General features: G+C 47.1%; 2 protein-coding genes across 2 annotated transcripts in view; both read right to left on the reverse strand.

Moving 5' to 3' along the window:
- Positions 1-15,150, reverse strand: part of LOC118367684 (nuclear pore membrane glycoprotein 210-like) — a 41,496-nt gene extending 26,346 nt beyond the window's left edge. Inside the window, exons 1-15 of the mRNA XM_052492685.1 lie at positions 14,505-15,150; positions 14,175-14,344; positions 13,958-14,089; positions 12,902-12,980; positions 10,501-10,651; positions 10,185-10,317; positions 9,337-9,480; positions 9,118-9,186; positions 8,888-8,994; positions 7,495-7,635; positions 7,270-7,407; positions 6,992-7,147; positions 4,847-5,081; positions 3,901-4,046; positions 1,667-1,879 (exon numbers count right to left, since the gene is read on the reverse strand). Of these exons, the coding sequence (XP_052348645.1) occupies positions 1,667-1,879; positions 3,901-4,046; positions 4,847-5,081; positions 6,992-7,147; positions 7,270-7,407; positions 7,495-7,635; positions 8,888-8,994; positions 9,118-9,186; positions 9,337-9,480; positions 10,185-10,317; positions 10,501-10,651; positions 12,902-12,980; positions 13,958-14,089; positions 14,175-14,344; positions 14,505-14,671 (2,181 nt within the window). The 5' untranslated portion in view covers positions 14,672-15,150. The remainder of the gene's footprint in view (positions 1-1,666; positions 1,880-3,900; positions 4,047-4,846; positions 5,082-6,991; positions 7,148-7,269; positions 7,408-7,494; positions 7,636-8,887; positions 8,995-9,117; positions 9,187-9,336; positions 9,481-10,184; positions 10,318-10,500; positions 10,652-12,901; positions 12,981-13,957; positions 14,090-14,174; positions 14,345-14,504) is intronic.
- A 3,638-nt stretch (positions 15,151-18,788) lies between these two features.
- kcnn3 (potassium intermediate/small conductance calcium-activated channel, subfamily N, member 3) overlaps positions 18,789-23,935 on the reverse strand; it is a 121,889-nt gene continuing 116,742 nt past the window's right edge. Inside the window, exons 8-10 of the mRNA XM_052495216.1 lie at positions 23,800-23,927; positions 22,988-23,057; positions 18,789-19,262 (exon numbers count right to left, since the gene is read on the reverse strand). Of these exons, the coding sequence (XP_052351176.1) occupies positions 18,906-19,262; positions 22,988-23,057; positions 23,800-23,927 (555 nt within the window). The 3' untranslated portion in view covers positions 18,789-18,905. The remainder of the gene's footprint in view (positions 19,263-22,987; positions 23,058-23,799; positions 23,928-23,935) is intronic.

Genomic DNA, 23,935 nt, shown 5'->3' on the forward strand with positions numbered 1-23,935 from the left:
CTTCCTCCATCTGAAAACACATACACCTTCCCTCCCTCCATTCCTTCCTCCATCTGAAACACACACACCTGTTCCTCCCTCCCTCAATTCCTTCCTCCATCTGAAAACACACACCTTTCCCTCCCTCCATTCCTTCCTCCATCTGAACACACACAAACACCTGTCCCTCCCTCCCTCCCTTCCTCCATCTGAACACACACACACCTGTCCCTCCCTCTCTCCCTTCCTCCATCTGAAAACACACCCCTGTCCCTCTCTCTCCCCCTCCCTCCCTCCTCCTCAACACACCCCCTCCCTTCCTCCCTCCATCCAGAAAACACACACCTGTCCCTCCCTCCATCACACACCCCTGTCCCTCTCCTCCCTCCCTCCCTCCCTCCCTTCCTTCATCTGAAAACACACACACCTGTCCCTCCCTCCCTCCCTCCATCAGAAAACACAGACACCTGTCCCTCCCTCCATCTGAAAACACACAACTGTCCCTCCCTCCCCCTTCCTTCCTCCATCTGAAAACACACACCTGTCCCTCCCTCCTCCCTTCCTTCCTTCATCTGAAAACACACACCTGTCCCTCCCTCCATCAGAAAACACAGACACCTGTCCCTCCCTCCATCAGAAAACACACACACCTGTCCCTTCCTCCATCTGAAAACAGACACCTGTCCCTCCCTCCATCAGAAAACACAGACACCTGTCCCTCCCTCCATCTGAAAACAGACACCTGTCCCTCCCTTCCTCCATCTGAAAACACACACCTGTCCCTCCCTCCCTCTGAAAACACACCCTTTCTCCATCTGAAACACACACACCTGTCCCTTCCTCCATCTGAAACAGACACCTGTCCCTCCCTCCCTTCATCTGAAAACACAGACACCTGTCCCTCCCTCCCTTCCTCCATCTGAAACAGACACCTGTCCCTCCCTCCCTTCCTCCATCTGAAAACACACACTCCTGTCCCTCCCTCCCTTCCTCCATCTGAAACACACACACCTGTCCCTCCCTCCCTCCCTCCCTCCATCTGAAACACACACACCTGTCCCTCCCTCCCTCCCTCCCACCTCCCTCCCTCCCTCCCTCCCTCCCTCCCTCCATCTGAAACACAGACACCTGTCCCTCCCTCCCTTCCTCCATCTGAAACACACACACCTGTCCCTCCCTCCCTCCCTCCATCTGAAAACACACACACCTGTCCCTCCCTCCCTTCCTCCATCTGAAACACCTCCCTCCCTCCCTCCCCCTCTGAAACCCTCCCTCCCTCCCTCCATCTGAAACACACACCTGTCCCTCCCTCCCTTCCTCCATCTGAAACACAGACACCTGTCCCTCCCTTCCTTCCTCCATCTGAAACACAGACACCTGTCCCTCCCTTCCTTCCTCCATCTGAAACACAGACACCTGTCTCTCCCTCCCTTCCTCCATCTGAAACACAGACACCTGTCTCTCCCTCCCTTCCTCCATCTGAAACACAGACACCTGTCTCTCCCTCCCTTCCTCCATCTGAAACACACACACCTGTCCCTCCCTTCCTCCATCTGAAACACACACACCTGTCCCTCCCTCCCTTCCTCCATCTGAAACACAGACACCTGTCCCTCCCTCCCTTCCTCCATCTGAAAACACACACTCCTGTCTCCCAATCTTAAACACACACCACCGTCCCCCCCACCTGTTCCCCCAGGGCGTGGCAGGTGACCCTGTAGGTGTGCTGCTGGGCTCTCCTGGGCTCTGATAGGCTGAGAGCCTCCACGCCCAGCCCCTCTCCCTCAGCCTGGGCATCGCCATGGAAACGTGCAGGGACCAGGGGCCAGGGCTGTGGCCCCCCCTCGAAGACAACGAGGCAAGACGCACCCAAAGACAAGACCACCTCTGAAACCAGGGCCTGGAGAGAGAGGGGGAAGAGAGGGGTGAGCAGAGGGACAAGGAGTAACATTTATAGAGATGACAGACAGAGAGAAACCTGGTATACTGTATGAATAGAGATGTACAGTGCTTTCACTATTCACACCGTTTGAATTTTTCCACATTATTTTGTGTTATAAAGTGGGATTACAATTATTGAATTGTCAACGATCTACACAAAATATTCTGTAATGTCAAGGTGGAAGAAAAAATTATAATATTTGTAAAACAAAAAATCTGAAAAATAAAAAACTACTTACATAGTGGGTAAGTATTCAACTTCCTGAATCAATACATGTTAGAACAACCTTTGGCAGCTGTGAGTCTTTCTGGGTAAGTCTCTAAGAGCTTTGCACATCTGGATTGTACAACATTATTATTTTAAAAATTCTTCAAGCTCTGCCAAGTTGGTTGTTGATCATTGCTAGACAGCCATTTTTAAGTCAAAACTGTAACTAGGCCACTCAGGAACATTCAAGCAACTCAAGTGGCCTTGTTTAAGGTGACTGTCTCCCAGTGTCTGTTGGAAAGCTGACAGAACCAGGTGTTCCTCTACAATTTTACCTGTGCTTAGCTCTATTCCATTCATTTGTATCATAAAAAACTCCATAGTCCTTGCAGATGACAAGCATACCCATAACATGATGCAGCCACCACCATGCAAGGAAGGCCATATGAAGAGTGGTGATGTGTTGTGTTGGATTTGCCCAAAACATAATGCATTGTATTCAGGACATAAAGTTAATTACTTTACCACATTTCTTTGCAGTTTTACTTTACTGCCTTATTGCAAACAGGATGCATGTTTTGGAAAATAAAAAAAAATCTGTACAGACTTCCTCACTGTCATTTAGGTTCGTATGTTGGAGTAACTACAATGTTGTTGGTCCATCCTCAGTTTTCTCCTATCACAGCTATTAAACTCTAACTGTTTTAAAGTCACCATTGGCCTCATGGTGAAATCCCTGAGCAGTTTCCTTCGTCTTCGGCAACTGAGTTAGGAAGGACGCATGTATCTTTGTAGTGACTGGGTTTATTGATACACCATCCAAAACCTAATTAACAGCTTCACCAATGCGCAAAGGGATATTCAGGGTCTGCTTTTTTATTTTTACCAAATCGGTGTGCTTCTTTGCAAGGCATTGGAAAACTTCTCTGGTCTTTGTGGTTGAATCTGTGCTTAAAATTCATTACTCGACTGAGGGACCTTACAGATAATTGTATATGTGGGGCAGGTGCGCAACTTTCACTGGGGGGGGAAAAAAATGATTTTTTTTCAATGGCAGTATTATCATTGGAATGTGATACAAAATGAGGCCTGGTGTGCTTTAGGACCATGCGGACACCCCCAAGCCTTTGGAGAGGCTGTTTGGAGTGTTTATCCGACTGGATAGACAGTCGTTTATTAATAGAGGCTCAGCGATGTTAGGATTTTAAAAGTTGTGCAGTGTCCACCCGGCTTAAATGGTAGGCTACAAGCAACAGGCATGGTTGTACTTGATGGGAAAGTGAGCCCTATAACTGAATAATTAGAATAGAATGAATGTGCCTCACTGAGGTGAGATTGCTGTGTTGCATTGTGTTGACGAGAACATAAAAACCCTAATGTCAATAACAAGTAGGCCTAGAGAAGGTAAATGCTGCCACAATAGTGGCACTGACATAAGACAGGTAGCATTGTAAGCACAACACATTAACCGGCAGTGGTGCATTGTAAGCGCAAGGAGGCCATACAGTACCCCCACCCGCCCACCCGCCCCGCGCATCGGTAATACCGCAAACTCCGGGATGGCAAAAGGATGGTATGAAGGTATGGATAAATGGATACTGCCTAAGCCTATCAGGAACTAGAAGTACATGTGTCAGAGTGTATCCAGATGGGAGTAGTGTGGTGCTCAACCCTCCAATGGCATCATTAGAAACCACTCTCCTCCAACCTGGGGAAAATAAGTCAATTAAACCCCCCCCAGTCTCTCTCTCTCTCTCAGTCTCTGTGGGCACCTTGAGGGGACTGTGGGCGGCCAGCGTTGCCATGGAAGTGATGTTGTAGTGTTCCATTTCCACGGTGATAGTGATGAGGGTGTGGCCTGGTCCCACTGCTTCCAGCTGAAGTCCTCCACAGAACCCTGAGCCTGGACCCACAGAACCTACACACACACACACACACACACACACACGTATTTGAATTGGAAACTAGTGAACTGCATTTTAGAGTTAGTAGCAGGAGTGGAGATTATTCCATTATACACCGTCTCTCAGTAGGACTGTCTCTCTCAGTCTGACTGTCTCGCGCTCTGTCTGTCTGACTGTCTCGCGCTCTGTCTGTCTGACTGTCTCGCGCTCTGACTGTCTCGCGCTGACTGTCTCGCGCTCTGACTGTCTCGCGCTCTGACTGTCTCGCGCTCTGACTGTCTCGCGCTCTGACTGTCTCGCGCTCTGACTGTCTCGCGCTCTGTCTGTCTCGCGCTCTGACTGTCTCGCGCTCTGTCTGTCTCGCGCTCTGTCTGTCTCGCGCTCTGTCTGTCTCGCGCTCTGTCTGTCTCGCGCTCTGTCTGTCTCGCGCTCTGTCTGTCTCGCGCTCTGTCTGTCTCGCGCTCTGTCTGTCTCGCGCTCTGTCTGTCTCGCGCTCTGTCTGTCTCGCGCTCTGTCTGTCTCGAATCTCAATAATTAAAACATACACACTTCATCACAGGAAGAGTGATATTGATTGGCTAATATACAGTAAAACTAATTGAACTTACAAATAAATGACTTCTGTGTTTCTCCTCTGTGTGTGTTCATAAGAGTGTGTGTGTTGTAAACTGTGTGTGTTTACAAGAGTGTGTGTGCAAGCATGCGTGCTGGTGTGTGTGTGTGTATGTGACAGTGTATGTGACAGTATTTCTGCTTTCACAGCTTACCTTAGTTACGCACATAGAGAGCAGAGCCACACTGTGTGTGTGCGTACCTGGTAGAGGGGTGAATACCCCCTGTGGTGACGTGGTGACATGGAGGTTGATGAGAGAGCAGTCTGTCACCTCCAGCAGGGTCTGGGGGCCAGAGCTTCCCTGGGGAGGGTCCTGGGCCTGGGTCTCCTCCTCCTGGACCCCCCAGACAGCCAGGGGAAGGGTGATGGTCTCTCCCACCCTACAGTCACCTCTCTGGGCCAGGACATCCACACCAGCTGGCCTCAACACGTACACCTAGAGAGAGCGAAAGAGAGAGAGACAGAGAAAGAGAGAGAGAAAGAGAGAGAGAGAGAGAGAAAGACACGGTGAAAGAGAGACAGAGAAAGAGAAAGACAGAGAAAGAGAAAGAGAAGGGAGAGAGAGAGAAAGAGAAGGGAGAGAAAGAGAAAGAGAAGGGAGAGAGAGAGAAAGAGAAGGGAGAGAGAGAGAAAGAGAAGGGAGAGAGAGAGAAAGACAGTCTCTAACCACTTTTGGGAAAATTGGAAAACACTAAACAAACAACACGAAGAATTATCTATCCAAAATGGAGATGTATGGATAAACCACTTCTCCAATATTTTTGGCTCTATAACAAAGAATAAACAGCAAAAACAAACACATGATCAAATACAACAGCAACCTTGGGAAAATCCTCTGCATTATCATTAACAGCAGACTCGTACATTTCCTCAATGAAAACAATGTACTGAGCAAATGTCAAATTGGCTTTTTACCAAATGACCTTTTTACCAAATTACCGTACAACAGACCATGTATTCACCCTGCACACCCTAATTGACAACTAAACAAACCAAAACAAAGGCAAAGTCTTCTCATGCTTTGTTGATTTCAAAAAAGCCATCGACTCAATTTGGCATGAGAGTCTACTATACAAATTGATGGAAAGTGGTGTTGGGGGTAAAACATACGACATTATAAAATCCATGTACACAAACAACAAGTGTGCGGTTAAAATTGGCAAAAAACACACACATTTCTTCACACAGGGCCGTGGGGTGAGACAGGGATGCAGCTTAAGTCCCACCCTCTTCAACATATATATCAACGAATTGGCACGGGTACTAGAAAAGTCTGCAGCACCCAGCCTCACCCTTCTAGAATCTGAAGTCAAATGTCTGCTGTTTGCTGATGATCTGGTGCTTCTGTCACCAACCAACGAGGGCCTACAGCAGCACCTAGATCTTCTGCACAGATTCTGCCAGACCTGGGCCCTGACAGTAAATCCCAGTAAGACCAAAATAATGGTGTTCCAAATAAGGTCCAGTCGCCAGGACCACAAATACAAATTCCATCTAGACACCATTGACCTAGAACACACAAAAAACTATACATACCTTGGCCTAAACATCAGCGCCACAGGTAACTTCCACAAAGCTGTGAACGATCTGAGAGACAAGGCAAGAAGGGCATTCTATGCCATCAAAAGGAACATAAAATTCAACATACCAATTAGGATCTGGCTAAAAATACTTGAATGAGTCATAGAGCCCATTGCCATTTATGGTTGTGAGGTCTGAGGTCTGCTCACCAACCAAGACTTCACAAAATGGGACAAACACCAAATTGAGACTCTGCATGCAGAATTCTGCAAAAATATCCTCCATGTACAATGAAGAACACCAAATAATGCATGCAGAGCAGAATTAGGCCGATACCCACTAATTATCAAAATCCAGAAAAGAGACGTTAAATTCTACAACCACCTAAAAGGAAGAGATTCCCAAACCTTCCATAACAAAGCCATCACCTACAGAGAGATCCACAAAGAATTCGAAAACAAATCCAATTTTGATAAACTCCCATATCTACTGGGTGAAATTCCACAGTGTGCCATCACAGCAGCAAGATTTGTGACCTGTTGCCACAAGAAAAGGGCAACCAGTGAAGAACAAACACCATTGTAAATACAACCCATATTTATGCTTATTTATTTTCCCTTGTGTAGAGAGAGAGAGAGAGAGAGAGAGAGAGAGAGAGAGGTGAGGAGGTGAGAGGGTGTTACTGTTACTATAGTGTGTACTGTGAGATAAGAGTGTGTTATTCCCATCGATTGGCTAAACCTGTCCAATCCTCAGATCTACTCAAGTGTATCTGCCGTAGGTACAAGAAGTTGATTTGGGATTGTGTGTGTGTGTGTGTGCCACCTGTCCAGTAGCGGTGTGTAGAGGGTTGCGTGCGTCTGATGCCTGGATATTCACTTGGCCCCTTCTCTTTCCCGCCATGACTTCCCCTTTTACTGTAACCACGGCAACATCACTGTCACTCACCGACCAGCTCACAGCACCACTGCCACCCTCTACCTGGACACACACATAAAGACCATGTAATAAGTACAGATAAACACACACTTAAACATATACAGACTTACAGTAGTGAAACACACATGTCTCTCTTTCTGTCACTCTCACAAACACACACACACCTGTAAGTGGTGCTGATAGAGCTGTCCCTCAGGTTGCCAAGGAAACACTAGTAGGCGGGGCTGCAGGCTGAGGTGCTCGTAGATCTCAACTTCTTGCTCTGCTCTGATTGGTGGTATCAGGGGCAACGCGCGGCCATCCTGTAGAGAGAGACAACCAAGGTAATGATATTGTCATCACCCATGTCAAGATGCCATGACTTTTGACAGAGGTGTCTGTGTGTGTACCTCAGTGAGCACAGTGAACAGTGCAGCTCGTATGGTAGTGTGCCCAGCCCCTCGTGTTTCTAGTACATGGTAGGAACTGTTAGAGGAAGTCTCCAGGACATAGAACAGCCAATCAGAGAAGTCCACGGTCATCACCACATTCTACCAGAGGGAGAGAGGGGTTAGAGAGGAGGGGGAGAGAGGGGTTAGAGAGGAGGGGGGTTAGAGAGGAGGGGGAGAGAGAGGGGTTAGAGAGGAGGGGGAGAGAGAGGGGTTAGAGAGGAGGGGGAGAGAGAGGGGTTAGAGAGGAGGGGAGAGAGGGGAGAGAGAGGAGGGGGAGAGAGAGGTTAGAGAGGAGGGGGAGAGAGGGGTTAGAGAGGAGGGGGAGAGAGGGGTTAGAGATGAGGGGGAGGGGATAGAGAGGAGGGAGAGGTTAGAGAGGAGGGGGAAAGAGGGGGTTAGAGAGGAGGGGGAGAGAGAGGGGTTAGAGAGGAGGGGAGAGTGGGGATAGAGAGGAGGGGGAGAGAGAGGGGATAGAGAGGGGTTAGAGAGGAGGGGGAGAAAGGGGATAGAGAGGAGGGAGAGGTTAGAGAGGAGGGGGAGAGAGGGGTTAGAGAGGAGGGAGAGAGAGAGGAGTTAGAGAGGAGGGGAGAGAGGGGATAGAGAGGAGGGGGAGAGAGGAAGGAGAGAGAGAGGGGTTAGAGAGGAGGGGGAGAAAGGGGTTAGTGAGGTGGTGAGAGAGGGGATAGAGAGGAGGGGGAGAGAGGGGTTAGAGGGGAGGGAGAGAAAGAGGGGTTAGAGAGGAGGGAGGGGGAGAGAGGGGTTAGAGGAGGGAGGGGTTAGAGAGAGGGGTTAGAGAGGAGAGGGAGAGAGGGGATAGAGAGGAGAGGGAGAGAGGGGATAGAGAGGAGGGGGAGAGAGAGGGGGGATAGAGAGGAGGGGAGAGAGAGGGGATAGAGAGGAGAGAGAGGGGATAGAGAGGAGGGGGAGAGAGGGGATAGAGGAGGGGGAGAGAGAGGGGTTAGAGAGGAGGGGAGAGACAGGGGTTGGAGAGGAGGGGGAAAGAGGGGGTTAGAGAGGAGGGGGAGAGAGGGGTTAGAGAGGAGGGGAGAGGGGTTAGAGAGGAGGGGGAGAAAGAGAGGGGTTAGTGAGGAGGGGAGAGAGAGGGGTTAGAGAGGAGGGGAGGGAGGGGTTAGAGAGGAGGGGGAGAGAGAGGGGTTAGAGAGGAGGGGAGAGAGAGGGGTTAGAAAAGAGGGGGGAGAGAGGGGTTAGAAAAGAGGGGGAGAGAGGGGTTAGAGAAGGGGGAGAGAGAGGGGTGTTAGGTTCAATTAAGCCTCCTGTCCCTGACATAGAGTAGGCTTTAGACGTCTAGTGTAAGGGAGGGTAACTCTTATAGTTGTCATGGTAACGTTACCTGTGCCAGGTGTGCTGTGTGACCCTCCTGGTCGTGAACTCGTACAGTCACCTGGTACTGACGACCACTCTCCAACACCCACCTGTCCTCCTCCTCCACACCTAGCGCTACACACACACACACACACACACACACACACACACACACACACACACACACACACACACACACACACAGTCATGGCTTGCCATAGTACGACAATAGACATGTTGATAGCTGGGCTCACTCACTCAGGTAATTTGGCTCCACCACAAACACAGAACAGCGAGGCAGGTGGGAAGCAGAGTTTTCTGGTAGGCCTGGGTACAGGGAATGCTGAGGAAAACCATACCTGTTGGACTACACTACCCACAACCCCAGAAACCACACCTTACAGGACGACATCAATGCTAAACTACAGGAATAACTTTAAAGTGGTAAGGTAAGGTAGTCCCATGGTGGAAGGACACTGGGGTGTGTGACAGACAGCGTGGTGCGGCCTAGCCCTCGGGCGGTGACGGTCCCTGTGTCCTGGTCCACAGTGATGACATCATCATGGTTATTTGGGTCTCTCTCTACAGACAACTCATACTCTCCCTCACCCAGCAGCACCTCTATAGGAGACAGAGAAGAGAACATGGTGGTGCATCATCGGCTGCTCTACAGCTCTAATAAGTACAAAGAGGACTGAGCACTTGATATTTTCTGTCTCCATTATATTTGTCTGAGCTTTGATGTTCCTTCATTCTTCTTCTTCCTCTGGATTTTTAACAACACAAAGGGACCCTAACTAGACCCATAAAGCTCCCTAAAGGCTCTGTAAAGATCTGACAGACTACACTACTGTCTACATTAGGGACACACCTAAAGGCTCTGTAAAGATCTGACAGACTACACTACTGTCTACATTATATCTGACAGACTACACTACTGTCTAAATTATATCTGACAGACTACACTACTGTCTACATTAGGGACACACCTAAAGGCTCTGTAAAGACCTGACAGACTACACTACTGTCTACATTAGGGACACACCTAAAGGCTCTGTAAAGACCTGACAGACTACACTACTGTCTACATTAGGGACTCATCTAAAGGTTCTGTAAAGATCGGACAGACTACACTACTGTCTACATTAGGGACACACCTAAAGGCTCTGTAAAGACCTGACAGACTACACTACTGTCTACATTAGGGACACACCTAAAAGCTCTGTAAAGATCTGACAGACTACACTACTGTCTACATTAGGGACACACCTAAAGGCTCTGTAAAGATCTGACAGACTACACTACTGTCTACATTAGGGACTCACCCGTTTCTGTGTCATGTACACTTTTCCAGACTCTGAAGGAGAGCGTGGAGCCTAGCAGCAGGTAGGCATCATGGGAGGGGCTAAGGTAGAGTCTGTCTGTCACGGTCAGGCTCACAGAGGCCGGCTCTACCCACTAAGTAACACACAGGGGACAGGTAAAAACCAGCAAACTATTCTTACACAAACTAATCCATCGATCTTCATCCATAATCTATCACCCCAACCACTCATCCATCATTCCAGGTGCTTCCATCAATGTATTTATTCTTCGAAGCCAATGCATCAATCCCTTCATCCATCCCTCCATCCTCCTTACCTTGTAGTCTGGGTGCGAGAGGGAGGCCCTGACCTGTACCACACCGCTACGGACCCCCTCCAGCAACACACTGTCCCCTTTCTGACCTGCTTCCTCCAGGGACAGGATGTGATGGGGCGGGGAATAGCCCGCCTCTGAGAAACGCACAAACCTACACAACATACAGTATATATAGTGCATTCAGAAAGTATTCAGACCCCTTGACTTTTTCCACATTTTGTTACGTGACAGCCCTATTCTAAAATTGATTAAATTGTTTTTTCCCCTCATCAATCTATACACATCCAATAATGACAGAGCAAAAACAGGTTTTTAGAATTTTTTGGTAATTTATTACAAATAAAAATCTGAAATATCACATTTACATAAGTATTCAGACCCTTTTCTCAGTACTTTGTTGATGCACCTTTGGCAGCGACTACAGCCTCGGGTATGACGCTACAAGCTTGGCACACCTGTATTTGGGGAGTTTCTCCCATTCTTCTCTGCAGATCCTCTCAAGCTCTGTCAGGTTAGATGGGGAATGTCACTGCACAGCTATTTTCAGGTCTCTCCAGAGATGTTCGATCGGGTTCAAGTCCAGGCTCTGGCTGAGTCACTCAAAGACATTTAAAGACTTGTCCCAAAGCCACTCGTGGTTTGTCTTGGCTGTGTGCTTAGAGTCGTCCTGTTGGAAGGTGAACCTTCCCCCCAGTCTGAGGTCCTGAGCTCTCTGGAGCAGGTTTTCATTTTACATTACATTTACATTTAAGTCATTTAGCAGACGCTCTTATCCAGAGCGACTTACAAATTGGTGCATTCACCTTATGACATCCAGTGGAACAGCCACTTTACAATAGTGCATCTAAATCTTTTAAGGGGGGTGAGAAGGATTACTTTATCCTATCCTAGGTATTCCTTAAAGAGGTGGGGTTTCAGGTGTCTCCGGAAGGTGGTGATTGACTCCGCTGTCCTGGCGTCGTGGGGGAGTTTGTTTTCATCAAGGATCTCGCTGTACTTTGCTCCGTTCATCTTTCCCTCGATCCTGACTAGTCTCCCATTCCCTGCTGCTGAAAAACATCCACACAGCATAATGTGCCACCACCATGCTTCACCGTAGGGATGGTGCCAGGTTTCCTCCAGACGTGACACTTAGCATTCAGACCAAACAGTTCAATCTTGGTTTCATCAGACCAGAGAATCTTGTTTCTCATGGTCTGAGAGTCCTTTAGGTACCTTTTGGCAAATTCCAAGTGGCCTGTCATGTGCCTTTTACTGAAGAGTGGCTTCCGTCTGGCCACTCAATCATAAAGTCCTGATTGGTGGAGTGCTGCAGAGATTGTTGTCCTTCTGGAAGGTGTTCCCATCTCCACAGAGGAACAATGGAGCTCTGTCAGAGTGACCATCGGGTTCTTGGTCACCTTCTCCCCGATTGCTGTTTGGCCGGGCGGCCAGCTCTAAGAAGTCTTGGTGGTTCCAAACTTCTTCCATTCCATTCCATTTAAGAAGGCCACTGCATTCATGGGGATATTCAAAATGCTATAGACATTTTTTGGTACCCTTCCCCAGATCTGTGCCGAGACACAATCCTGTCTCAGAGCTCTACGGACAATTCCTTTGACCTCATGGCTTGGTTTTTGCTCTGACATGCACTGTCAACTGTGAGACCTTATATTGACAGGTGTGTGCCAATCAATTGAATTTACCACAGATGGACTCCAATCAATTTGTCGAAACATCTCAAGGATGATCAATGGAAACAGGGTGTGAATGCTTATTTAAATAAGGTATTTATTTATTTTATTTTAATTCTAAAAACTCCCGTACGGGCTCGGGAGAGACGAAGGTTGAAAGTCATGCGTCCTCCGATACACAGCCCAACCAATCCGCACTGCTTCTTAACACAGCGCCATCCAACCCGGAAGCCAGCCGCACCAATGTGTCCGAGGAAACACTGTGCACCTGGCAACCTTGGTTAGTGCGCACTGCGCCCGGCCCGCCACAGGACTCGCTGGTGCGCGATGAGACAAGGACTTCCTTACCTGCAAAACCCTCCCTAACCCGGACGATGCTAGGCCAATTGTGCGTCGCCCCACGGACGGTTACGACAGAGCCTAGGCGCGAACCCAGGGTCTCTGGTGGCACAGCTGGCGCTACAGTACAGCGCCCTTAACCACTGCGCCACCCAGGAGGCCTAACCTGTTTTTGTTTTGACATTATGGGGTATTGTGTGTAGAATGATGAGGAAAATGTTTATTTAATTAATTTTAGAATAAGGGTGTACCGTAACAAAATGTGGAAAAAGTCAAGGGGTCTGAATACTTTCCGAATGCGCTGTACATAACATTTTCAGTTGACTGTATGTTTCTTTCATCTTTCACCTTCCTTTGCCATTATTTCCCTCTTTCTCCATCTCTCTCACCTAACAATCTCCCCTGTCTCTGTGTCCTTTACTAGCCTCCACTCAAACTGTAGACCTGCCAGACTACTGAATGTGTTGCCTGAGAGAGAGAGAGAGAGAGAGAGAGAGATGATAATGACATCCTCAGGCAGAGAGACTCCTGGTGCCAGAAGGGAGTAGTAAACACACAGATCCAGGTTCTTTAGCACGACAGACAGACAGACAGACAGACAGACAGACAGACAGACAGACAGACAGACAGACAGACAGACAGACAGACAGACAGACAGACAGACAGACAGACAGACAGACAGACAGACAGACAGACAGACAGACAGACAGACAGACAGACAGACAGACAGACAGACAGACAGACAGACAGTCAGTCAGACAGACAGACAGACAGACAGACAGTCAGTCAGACAGACAGACAGACAGACAGACAGACAGACAGACAGACAGACAGACAGACAGACAGACAGACAGACAGACAGACAGACAGACAGACAGACAGACAGACAGACAGACAGACAGACAGACAGACAGACAGACAGACAGACAGTCAGTCAGACAGACAGACAGTCAGTCAGTCAGTCTGCCTGCAGGGACTAGCCTCAGGTTAGTTAGCCTTGAGTCTAACACCTACTGTCTTTTTCCTCCAGTCTACCCTGGGCTATTGGATGGCTATACAATCTGAACACTGTGACCTGGATGAGTTTCTAAGCCAAGAGAATAAAGAGGAAAAGGGACCTTCTGGGGCTGGATGTGGATAATAGACAAAAGGTGATAGACAGGTTAGTTTTGAACAAAGCCTGGAAGCCGAAAACTGTTGACAATAAACCAAAGTTTCCTTTTAACCCTTTGGGTTTGAGTTGTTCCCTCTGTGAGCCTGTGGTACATTTGGATGTGTGGGGCATTTAAGCTCAGCTCTCGAAGGAACATCAGTGGGCCCATGCTCAGTGCTCATTCTTATGGAGGGATGACAGGAGGAACGACACCTGGTCTACATATTGACAGCCTTTAGCCCTCAGAGTTAAATGTGTAGGGTGGGTGATATGTCAATGACAAGGCGAGTACCTCCTGAGTCCAGTGCCATGACGGAGAGCACGAGGGGTGGGTCCTCGGTGAACAGTTGACGTGTCGTCGTGACAATCTGAATCTGCTTGATCTGGTCAACAATGACGTCACAGCGCAAGGTATGGCCAGTCACTGAAAGATGATGAGGGCTGTTTAGTTACACCCTCCACACCCCTCCCTCTCTCCGTTCTGCTACACACACACACACTCCCCTCACCAGAGTCCTGTCCCAGTATGATGCTGGCCCCTCGGTTAGTGTCCAGTGGAGCGGACAGAGGCCGGGCGGACACTAGAACCTGCTGGCTACAGGCTGATGGAGGGAGGATGGAGGGAGGGATGGAAGGAGAGAGGGGCCAAACAACGACTGCCTGGGGTCGGGAGGACACCCTGAAAATATCACACACAGATAACTAAGTGGCGTTCTGTCCACACCCACTTGGCATTATGACTAATATTTAAGTTGATACATCTTCTGCTTTATCAGCACCACCACATCAACTTGACAATCTGAATAGAAACATTAATTTCATTATTCACTGCCACTCACCATTTATAGCATCCCTTCTCCGCTGTCAACGTGAAGTTGACAAGATTATGATTTGATCTGGGCAAAAGTAACTTGGGAACATTCAGCCTTGTCGACTGACTCACAGCAATAATAGTTACACTAAAAATCAATAATTTACATAATACTTTAGAGTTCAAAACGGCCATTATTGTGAATACATGTTGAGGTCTCAACAATTGCGATCAAAACACTTAAACTGACGTTAGAGCGGTTTAATTTTTTAAGCAACGTTGGACTGTTAACGCTAGCTAACGTTAACTAGCTAATCTTAGAGGTTTCAATAGCCATTGCTAGCTAACAAGTAATAAAAAACTTAATATGTTCGTCAGTGACTTGTCATTTCTAAATAAACGAATTAATGAGACAAAAACAGCAACTAAAAAGCCATTAAACTAAACAATATTGCAAAATGTTGGTAGACAGCAACGCGTCACTATCATTGTTGATTTTTGATCTGAGCTGCCAAAAACAAAGCAGCGCGTTCATGGAACGTCATGTGTTTACAGTCTTGAACATTCCCCAACCAACTCTACTCTTCTTGGGGCCCAAAATAATTATTTGGACAGACAGGCTACATTTCTTTTTATATAACATTAAATTATAAAACTTGTTACATTGATATACAGTACATTTTGTATCTCCAAGGAACAAATAGAATTTCGCACCATAACACGCCTTCAAACACTCCTTATGCAGCTGCAACTAGATTCTTTAAAGTGCCAATCTGCGATTAAAACAATAACAAAGCAGATGTCCCGCCTCTGTTTTGGTAAAAATCTGAGGGATGGGTCTGGAGAAATGGAACCACTCAAATTCACAAGACACAGCTTTGGATGCAAGCAGTGATCATCCATAATATCAACACGATCGTTTTAACCATGTTTTGAGGCTATACAGTGTTTGTTTACATGTACAATGTTTACAAACATTTTAGTCAAACAAGTTTATATTTTGGGTTCTGATGGGGTGACAGTTGAACTAAGCTCATGAGCAATTTATAAATTGGAGTAAACTAATGGACAACAACAGTTAGGCTTATATATGGCAAATAGAAATCAAAACTGGATGGTGTTCAGAGATAGATGAGATGGGAGGGGTTGAGTGGAGCTTAAGGATGGGACTGGAGGGTGTTCAGAGATAGATGAGATGGGAGGGGTTGAGTGGAGCTGAAGGATGGGACTGGGGGGTGTTCAGAGATAGATGAGATGGGAGGGGTTGAGTGGAGCTGAAGGATGGGACTGGAGGGTGTTCAGAGATAGATGAGATAGGAGGGGTTGAGTGGAGCTGAAGGATGGGACTGGGGGTGAGAGATAGATGAGATGGGAGGGTTGAGTGGAGCTGAAGGATGGGACTGGAGGGTGTTCAGAGATAGATGAGATAGGAGGGGTTGAGTGGAGCTGAAGGATGGGACTGGAGGGTGTTCAGAGATAGATGAGATGGGAGGGGTTGAGTGGAGCTGAAGGATGGGACTGGAGGGTGTTCAGAGATAGATGAGATGGGAGGGGTTGAGTGGAGCTGAAGGATGGGACTGGAGGGTGTTCAGAGATAGATGAGATGGGAGGGGTTGAGTGGAGCTGAAGGATGGGACTGGAGGGTGTTCAGAGATAGATGAGATGGGAGGGGTTGAGTGGAGCTGAAGGATGGGACTGGAGGGTGTTCAGAGATAGATGAGATGGGAGGGGTTGAGTGGAGCTGAAGGATGGGACTGGGGGGTGTTCAGAGATAGATGAGATGGGAGGGGTTGAGTGGAGCTGAAGGATGGGACTGGAGGGTGTTCAGAGATAGATGAGATGGGTTGAGTGCAGCTGAAGGATGGGACTGGATGGTGTTCAGAGATAGATGAGATGGGAGGGGTTGAGTGGAGCTGAAGGATGAGACTAAAAACAAATCAAATATGACTATTGTAACATAAACATTTCTAAGTTATATTCTTCAAGAATCAATGAGTATATCATTCATTTATGTCAAATGTATGTAACAAGTGCAGATGGCCATTTTAACAACAATGTGAGGTGTAGATTGCACTGGGGAAAGAAAACACATTTTAGCATGTAGGTCATAAAATCAGGTATTCTAACATAGGAAAAGGACAGGAGGATACCTAGTCAGTTGTACAACTGAATGTATACAACTGAAATGTGTCTTCCGCATTTAACCCAACCCCTCTGAATCAGAGAGGTGCGGAGGGCTGCCTTAATGGACATCCACGTCTTCCTCATTTAACCCAACCCCTCTGAATCAGAGAGGTGCGGAGGGCTGCCTTAATGGACATCCACGTCTTCCTCATTTAACCCAACCCCTCTGAATCAGAGAGGTGCGGAGGGCTGCCTTAATGGACATCCACGTCTTCCTCATTTAACCCAACCCCTCTGAATCAGAGAGGTGCGGAGGGCTGCCTTAATGGACATCCACGTCTTCGGCGCCCAGGGAACAGTGGGTTAACTGCCTTGCTCAGGGGCAGAACGACAGGTGGGGATTTGATCAAGCAACCTTTCGGAACAGGACAGGTGTCTACAGGCAGAGTAGTTTTTATACTGCAGGTAAACTGTAATGATTCCAAAGAAGAAAGAACAGACAAGCCAAAATTCACCCAATAACTCAGTGATGTTATATAGATATATACTTTATTAATTATCTCTGATAAAATAAAATTACAAAATCATTTCACCCTCAAACGCACCTCCCTTGTCCATTATTTATTATTATTAAAGTTGATTATTAATACATTTATCATAATTGTCAGGACGAATGAGAAGAATACTATAGTATAATAATAGTAGATATTAGCTATAACCGTTAAATCGTAATGGTAGAAAAGACTGAGCAATACAAAGCTATGTAGATTTCAGTAACAGCATACTGTACAGTACAATATTCCAAGCGGGTGTAATTCAGTATTCCTGCCACAGAATGTCACTATAAGACAGTTTTCAAAAGGGTCTCCGTAGAAATAGAAATCTTATTCCATCACATCATAATAATTATTCTCTCAGATATATAGTCTCCCCCTCTATAGGGTTAAGTTTTGTAAGCAACCGTTTCTCTCTTGCCATGGCCTGTATCCTTTGTCTGGTTAATATTCCTTCATTCCCTGTCTATGGCAGTCCATTGAGCACAGTGAAAAGTGCCGTCCACAAAGCACTAGTACTAGTCCAAATCCAATGTTCCTTGAAAAACATTGTCAGGAAATCTGAAACTCCTCTTCCCATCTCCCCAGTGACATCCTCTTCTGCCTCTCTTTTGTAGTCCATTTGAGAGAGAGCACTTTGGTAGATTGTGTGTGTGTGTGTCCATGTGGATGTGGTTCAGCGTGTATGTGTGGGTTTAGGCATATCTGTGCCCCTGTGCAAACAGTGTGCTTGTGGTTTGAAATGTACAGCATACATTCATTAAAACAGAGTTTTGGGAACGTGTGCATAAGGAAATATGGCAGTAGTGTTTCCTTGGACCGTGTCTATGCTCTGCGTCAAGTAATAAATGCCTGGCAGTATGTTCTTTTCAGTTGGACTTAGTGCATTGTCTGCTTGGCAGTAATAGGCTATAGTATAGGCTATACTATAGTGTTTTATAGTCTACTATAGAATGCTGCGCGAGATTGTGTGCTATTTTATGTGTGTGTGTGTGTGCGTGTGTGTGTTTGCTGTGTATTTTGTTGTAGCGTGTTTATGTTGCCATGGTGTGTGTGTATGTGTGTGTGTTAAAAGGTAGGCATACTACATGGAGAGTGTGTGTTGTGTGTGTGTGTGTGGTGTTTAGTATGTATTATGGTTGTTGATTAAATGGTTCGTTAAAGGGATGCTTGTTACCATACAAGTAGCAGTTAGATAGAAAATAGATCATAAGGACAAAAAGTCATAGTCAATAATTCCTGATGGAGGGATGAGAGGGAAGAGGGCGAGAGATGGAGGGAGAGAAAGAGATGAAGAGAAAGAGGGATAGAGAGGGACGAATGGAAAAAGAGAGGAAGACGTTTTCCTGTCATTAGATTGGATTCCATTAAAGACCTCTGTAATTAGTCTTGGTTATCTGTTTCCCCCTTCCTCCCCCTTTCTCCCCTCTCTGTTTCCATCTCCTTCTCTCTCTCCCAACCCCCCTCCACTTCCTTGGCCCTCCTATCCCTCACCTTGTCTACCTCCCATCCCTCCCTCCCTCTCACAGCCTCTTATCTGTGATCCTTTCCCTCGCCCTCGCCCTCCCCCATTTCCCCCACTCCTCTATTTTGGGCTTCTGGCTGGCTGCCCTCCCTTACACACCCCCTCTGCAGCATCTGAAGTTGCTAGTATTGGGGCTGATCTCCTCATCCCGTATTCCTACTGGCCCTCTCCTCCTCTACCCTCACCTCTTCTTTCCCCTTCCCATCCTCTCCTCCTCCTCCTCTCTTCAACAACTGGAGGTGCTAGTATTAGGACTAGCGCTGCCCTCTATGGTTCCTTCTGGGGGCTGCTGTGGCTCTGGGGCCAGGGTTGGGGTCAGGGCATGGGCAGGGGCCAGCTGAGCAACAGGGACCAGGGCTGTCCCTCCTCCACCTCCACCTCCCCATCCTCTGTAGTCCCTCTCTCGGAGCAGGTGGAGCAAGGTGGTGTGCTGGGCAGACAGCGTGGCAGACAGGTGGGCAGGCAGGGCACTGAAGCCGGTGGTCAGCTGTTCCACCCGTGTTTCCAGAGACAGCATCTGCCGCTCCAGGTCCTCACTGCGATCGTTCAGCTCCGACATCAGCTCGTACATCACACTTTGCATCTGTACACACACACACACACACACACACACACACACACACACACACACACACACACACACACACACACACACACACACACACACACACACACACACACACACACACACACACACACACACACACACACACACACACACACACACACACACACACACACACACACACACACACACACACACACACACACACACACACAGGAAGAGAGGGAGATAATTTAGAAATGACATCAGCAGGGTTGGGGTCAATTTGAATTAAAGTCCCTCAATTCAGGAAGTGATTTGATTTTTTAAATTTCAATTTACTTCCTGAATTGACTGACTTCAATTAGAATTAACCCAATCACTGGAGAGATATGGAGGACAGAGTAAGAGAGCCATGAAAAAGGGAATGAGAAAGAGAGAGAGAGAAGAGGAGTGAGTGTGAGGAAGGGAACCCTCTGTGTGGGCGTTATCATCTGGTAAAGGCTGAATAAGAAAGGAGAGAGAGAGTCCAGGCTGAATAAGAAAGGAGAGAGAGAGTCCAGGCTGAATAAGAAAGGAAAGAGAGAGAGTTCAGGCTGAATAAGAAAGGAAAGAGAGAGAGTTCAGGCTGAATAAGAAAGGAAAGAGAGAGAGTTCAGGCTGAATAAGAAAGGAGAGAGAGAGAGTCCAGGGCTGAATAAGAAAGGAGAGAGAGAGAGTCCAGGCTGAATAAGAAAGGAGAGAGAGAGAGTCCAGGGCTGAATAAGAAAGGAGAGAGAGAGAGAGTCCAGGGCTGAATAAGAAAGGAGAGAGAGAGAGAGAGTCCAGGGCTGAATAAGAAAGGAGAGAGAGAGAGAGTCCAGGGCTGAATAAGAAAGGAGAGAGAGAGAGTTCAGGCTGAATAAGAAAGGAAAGAGAGAGAGTTCAGGCTGAATAAGAAAGGAAAGCGAGAGAGTTCAGGCTGAATAAGAAAGGAGAGAGAGAGTCCCCAGGCTGAATAAGAAAGGAGAGAGAGAGTCCAGGCTGAATAAGAAAGGAAAGAGAGAGAGTTCAGGGCTGAATAAGAAAGGAGAGAGAGAGTTCAGGGCTGAATAAGAAAGGAGAGAGAGAGTCAAGGCTGAATAAGAAAGGAGAGAGAGAGAGTTCAGGGCTGAATAAGAAAGGAAAGAGAGAGAGTTCAGGGCTGAATAAGAAAGGAGAGAGAGAGTTAAGGCTGAATAAGAAAGGAGAGAGAGAGTCAAGGCTGAATAAGAAAGGAGAGAGAGAGTCAAGGCTGAATAAGAAAGGAGAGAGAGAGTCAAGGCTGAATAAGAAAGGAGAGAGAGAGAGATAGTCAAGGCTGAATGAGAAAGGAGAGAGGGTTAAGGGCTGAATAAGAAAGGAGAGAGAGAGTTAAGTGCTCAATAAGAAAGGAGAGAGAGAGTTAAGTGCTCAATAAGAAAGGAGAGAGAGAGTATAGGTAGATAGAACATCCCTCCATCGCCCATCAGAGCAGCGTAACCATGGTAAAGAGTGGCCGATTTAAAATATTTGTGGCAGAAGGCACTGATCCATAGAGACACACACACACCACCTACACACCGAACCACCCTCTCTCTTTCTCTTTCTTTCTCTTTTTATCTCTTTTTCTTTCTCTCACGCATTCACACCCACACATTAACAGAAATACACCCCCTCCCTCTCTCCTCTCTTCTCTCGTTTTCTCTCTCCGTCATCCCATTTTTAACACTTGTTCCGGTTGCTAGGAGACGCAAAGCCACAGAAACAGACTGGTCAGAATGGAAACAGCGGAATGCTGAGATATATTTGGGGGGCAAAGTTATGTGTGTCAGAGGGTATTGCATGTGGTGTGTTTGTATGTTTATGTGTTTGTATGCTTCTTAAATACCAGCCCCTCGTATCATGCTTGGACAGCTCTGGATATAAGTGCAAGTTAGTCGCACTGATATTTGGCAGTCTCAGCCACGTACATAGACTAACAGTACATGGTTTCAGAGCTGGTCATGGGTGCACCTCAGCCACGCTCAAGGTCCTAAACAATATCATAACCGCCATCGATAAGAAACAACACTGTGCAGCCGTATTCATTGACCTGGCCAAGGCTTTCGACTCTGTCAATCACCATATCCTCATCGGCAGACTCGATAGCCTTGGTTTCTCAAATGATTGCCTCGCCTAGTACACCAACTACTTCTCTGATAGAGTTCAGTGTGTCAAATCGGAGGGCCTGTTGTCCGGACCTCTGACAGTCTCTATGGGTGTGCCACAGGGTTCAATTCTCGGGCCGATTCTCTTCTCTGTATACATCAATGATGTCGCTCTTGCTGATGGTGAGTCTCTGATCCACCTCTATGCAGACAACACCATTCTGTATACTTCTGGCCCTTCTTTGGACACTGTGTTAACAACCCTCCAGGCCAGCTTCAATGCCATACAACTCTCCTTCCGTGGCCTCCAATTGCTCTTAAATACAAGTAAAACTAAATGCATGCTCTTCAACCGATCCCTGCCTGCACAACATCACTACTCTGGACGGTTCTGACTGAATACCTAGGTGTCTGGTTAGACTGTAAACTCTCCTTCCAGACTCACACCAAACATCTCCAATCCAAAGTTAAATCTAGAAATGGCTTCCTATTTCACAACAAAGCATCCTTCGCTCATTCTGCCAAACATACCCTTGTAAAACTGATCATCCTACCGATCCTCGACTTCTGCGATGTCATTTACAAAATAGCCTCCAATACCCTACACAATAAATTGGATGCAGTCTATCACAGTGCAATCCGTTTTGTCACCAAAGCCCCATATACTACCCATCACTGCGACCTGTACGCTCTCGTTGGCTGGCCCTCGCTTCATACTCGTCGCCAAACCCACTAGCTCCAGGTCATCTACAAGAACCTGTTAGGTAAAGTCCCCCCTTATCTCAGCTCGCTGGTCACCATAGCAGCACCCACCTGTAGCACGCGCTCCAGCAGGTATATCTCTCTGGTCACCCCCAAAAGCAATTCTTTCTTTGGCCGCCTCTCCTTCCAGTTAGTTCTCTTCTGCCACTGACTGGAACGAACTAGAAAAATCTCTGAAACTGGAAACACTTATCTCCCTCACTAGCTTTAAGCACCAGCTGTCAGAGCAGCTCACAGATTACTGCACCTGTACATAGCCCACATATAATTTAATCTACCATTCCAGTGTTTTACTTGCTATATTGTATTTACTTCGCCACCATGGCCTTTTTTGCCTTTACCTCCCTTATCTCACCTAATTTGCTCACATTGTATATAGACTTATTTTTCTACTGTATTATTGACTGTATGTTTGTTTTACTCCATGTGTAACTCTGTGTTGTTGAATGTGTCAAACTGCTTTGCTTTATCTTGGCCAGGTTGCAATTGTAAATGAGAACTTGTTCTCAACTTGCCTACCTGGTTAAATAAAGGTGAAATAAAAAATAAATAAAACATGACCTTCAGATTGCAGGCCTGAGTACAGTAAGACTAAAGCAAAGTAACTAGCGAGCTACTGCTCCATTTCAACTGTTATGGGCAGCCTAGCTGTTTGGAGGAGGTGCTTTCTGTATCCGGAAGTGTCCATGTACACAAAGACACCAGTCAGTGGCAGAGGTAAACAATATCCTGTATGATTACAGATTTCAGCATTTGACATTGCTCTACGTGTGTGTTATGTGTGTGTGTGTGATGTGTGTGTGTGTGTGAGTGATGTGTGTGTGAGTGATGTGTGTGTGTGTGTGTGTGTGTCACCTTTGAGAGGTCCACCAGAGTGTTGGCCTGATCACTCAGTTTCCTCTGCTCCATCTTCACACTACGCAGTCTGCAAAGAAACACACACATACACTGTGTCACACACTTACACACTGTGACACACACACACACATCGATGATGCATCCACAAAAGAGTTAAGCCAGAAAACTGCTAGGTCACAGCCAGGTAACAGTTATTAGCCCAGCTAGCAGCAGGTGTATAGCATCAGATTCTAGAATTAGACAGCATAGACCAGACCAGGAAGTACATACAGTAGAAGCCAACTGGTCCAACAGCTTCAGTTAGCACCATTCACTGGACATGACTTCCATTTGGCTTCCAGAGCAGGTATATATAGCAGACCCATCATTGTCTAATCTATTTTCACGTCAGACTAGACAGGTGTCAGACTAGCTAGTCAACCTCTACAACTAATTAACACAGGGTAACCACTGTCTGCATTTATTTTTTTATTTTTTTTATTTTACCCTTATTTAACCAGGCAAGTCAGTTAAGAACAAATTCTTATTTTCAATGACGGCCTAGGAACTGTGGGTTAACTGCCTGTTCAGGGGCAGAACGACAGATTTGTACCGTGTCAGCTTGGGGGTTTGAACTTGCAACCTTCCGGTTACTAGTCCAACGCTCTAACCACTAGGCTACCCTGCCGCCCCGTCTGCATGGTCAATGGCGTTTTTTGTTTCCTGTCCTTGAACTAACCACAGAGACTTAGGCTAGACAATATGTCTGGGTTGTTACTACAGTGTATGGAGGGCTGCGGGTCAGAGATGTGATGTGTGTGTACACTCACTGGTGGATGGCCTGCAGGAACTTCCTCTGGTGTTTGCGGACTCTGGAGTGGTCAATCTTCTTCTGTAGTTTGGTGTGTTTATAGATGAGCCAAGTCTCCCTCAGAACGTTGGCCGCAGCATTTTTTATCTGCACGG

This window comes from Oncorhynchus keta, chromosome 34 (genome assembly GCF_023373465.1).
Source record: "Oncorhynchus keta strain PuntledgeMale-10-30-2019 chromosome 34, Oket_V2, whole genome shotgun sequence".
Classification (NCBI taxonomy): Eukaryota; Metazoa; Chordata; class Actinopteri; order Salmoniformes; family Salmonidae; genus Oncorhynchus; species Oncorhynchus keta.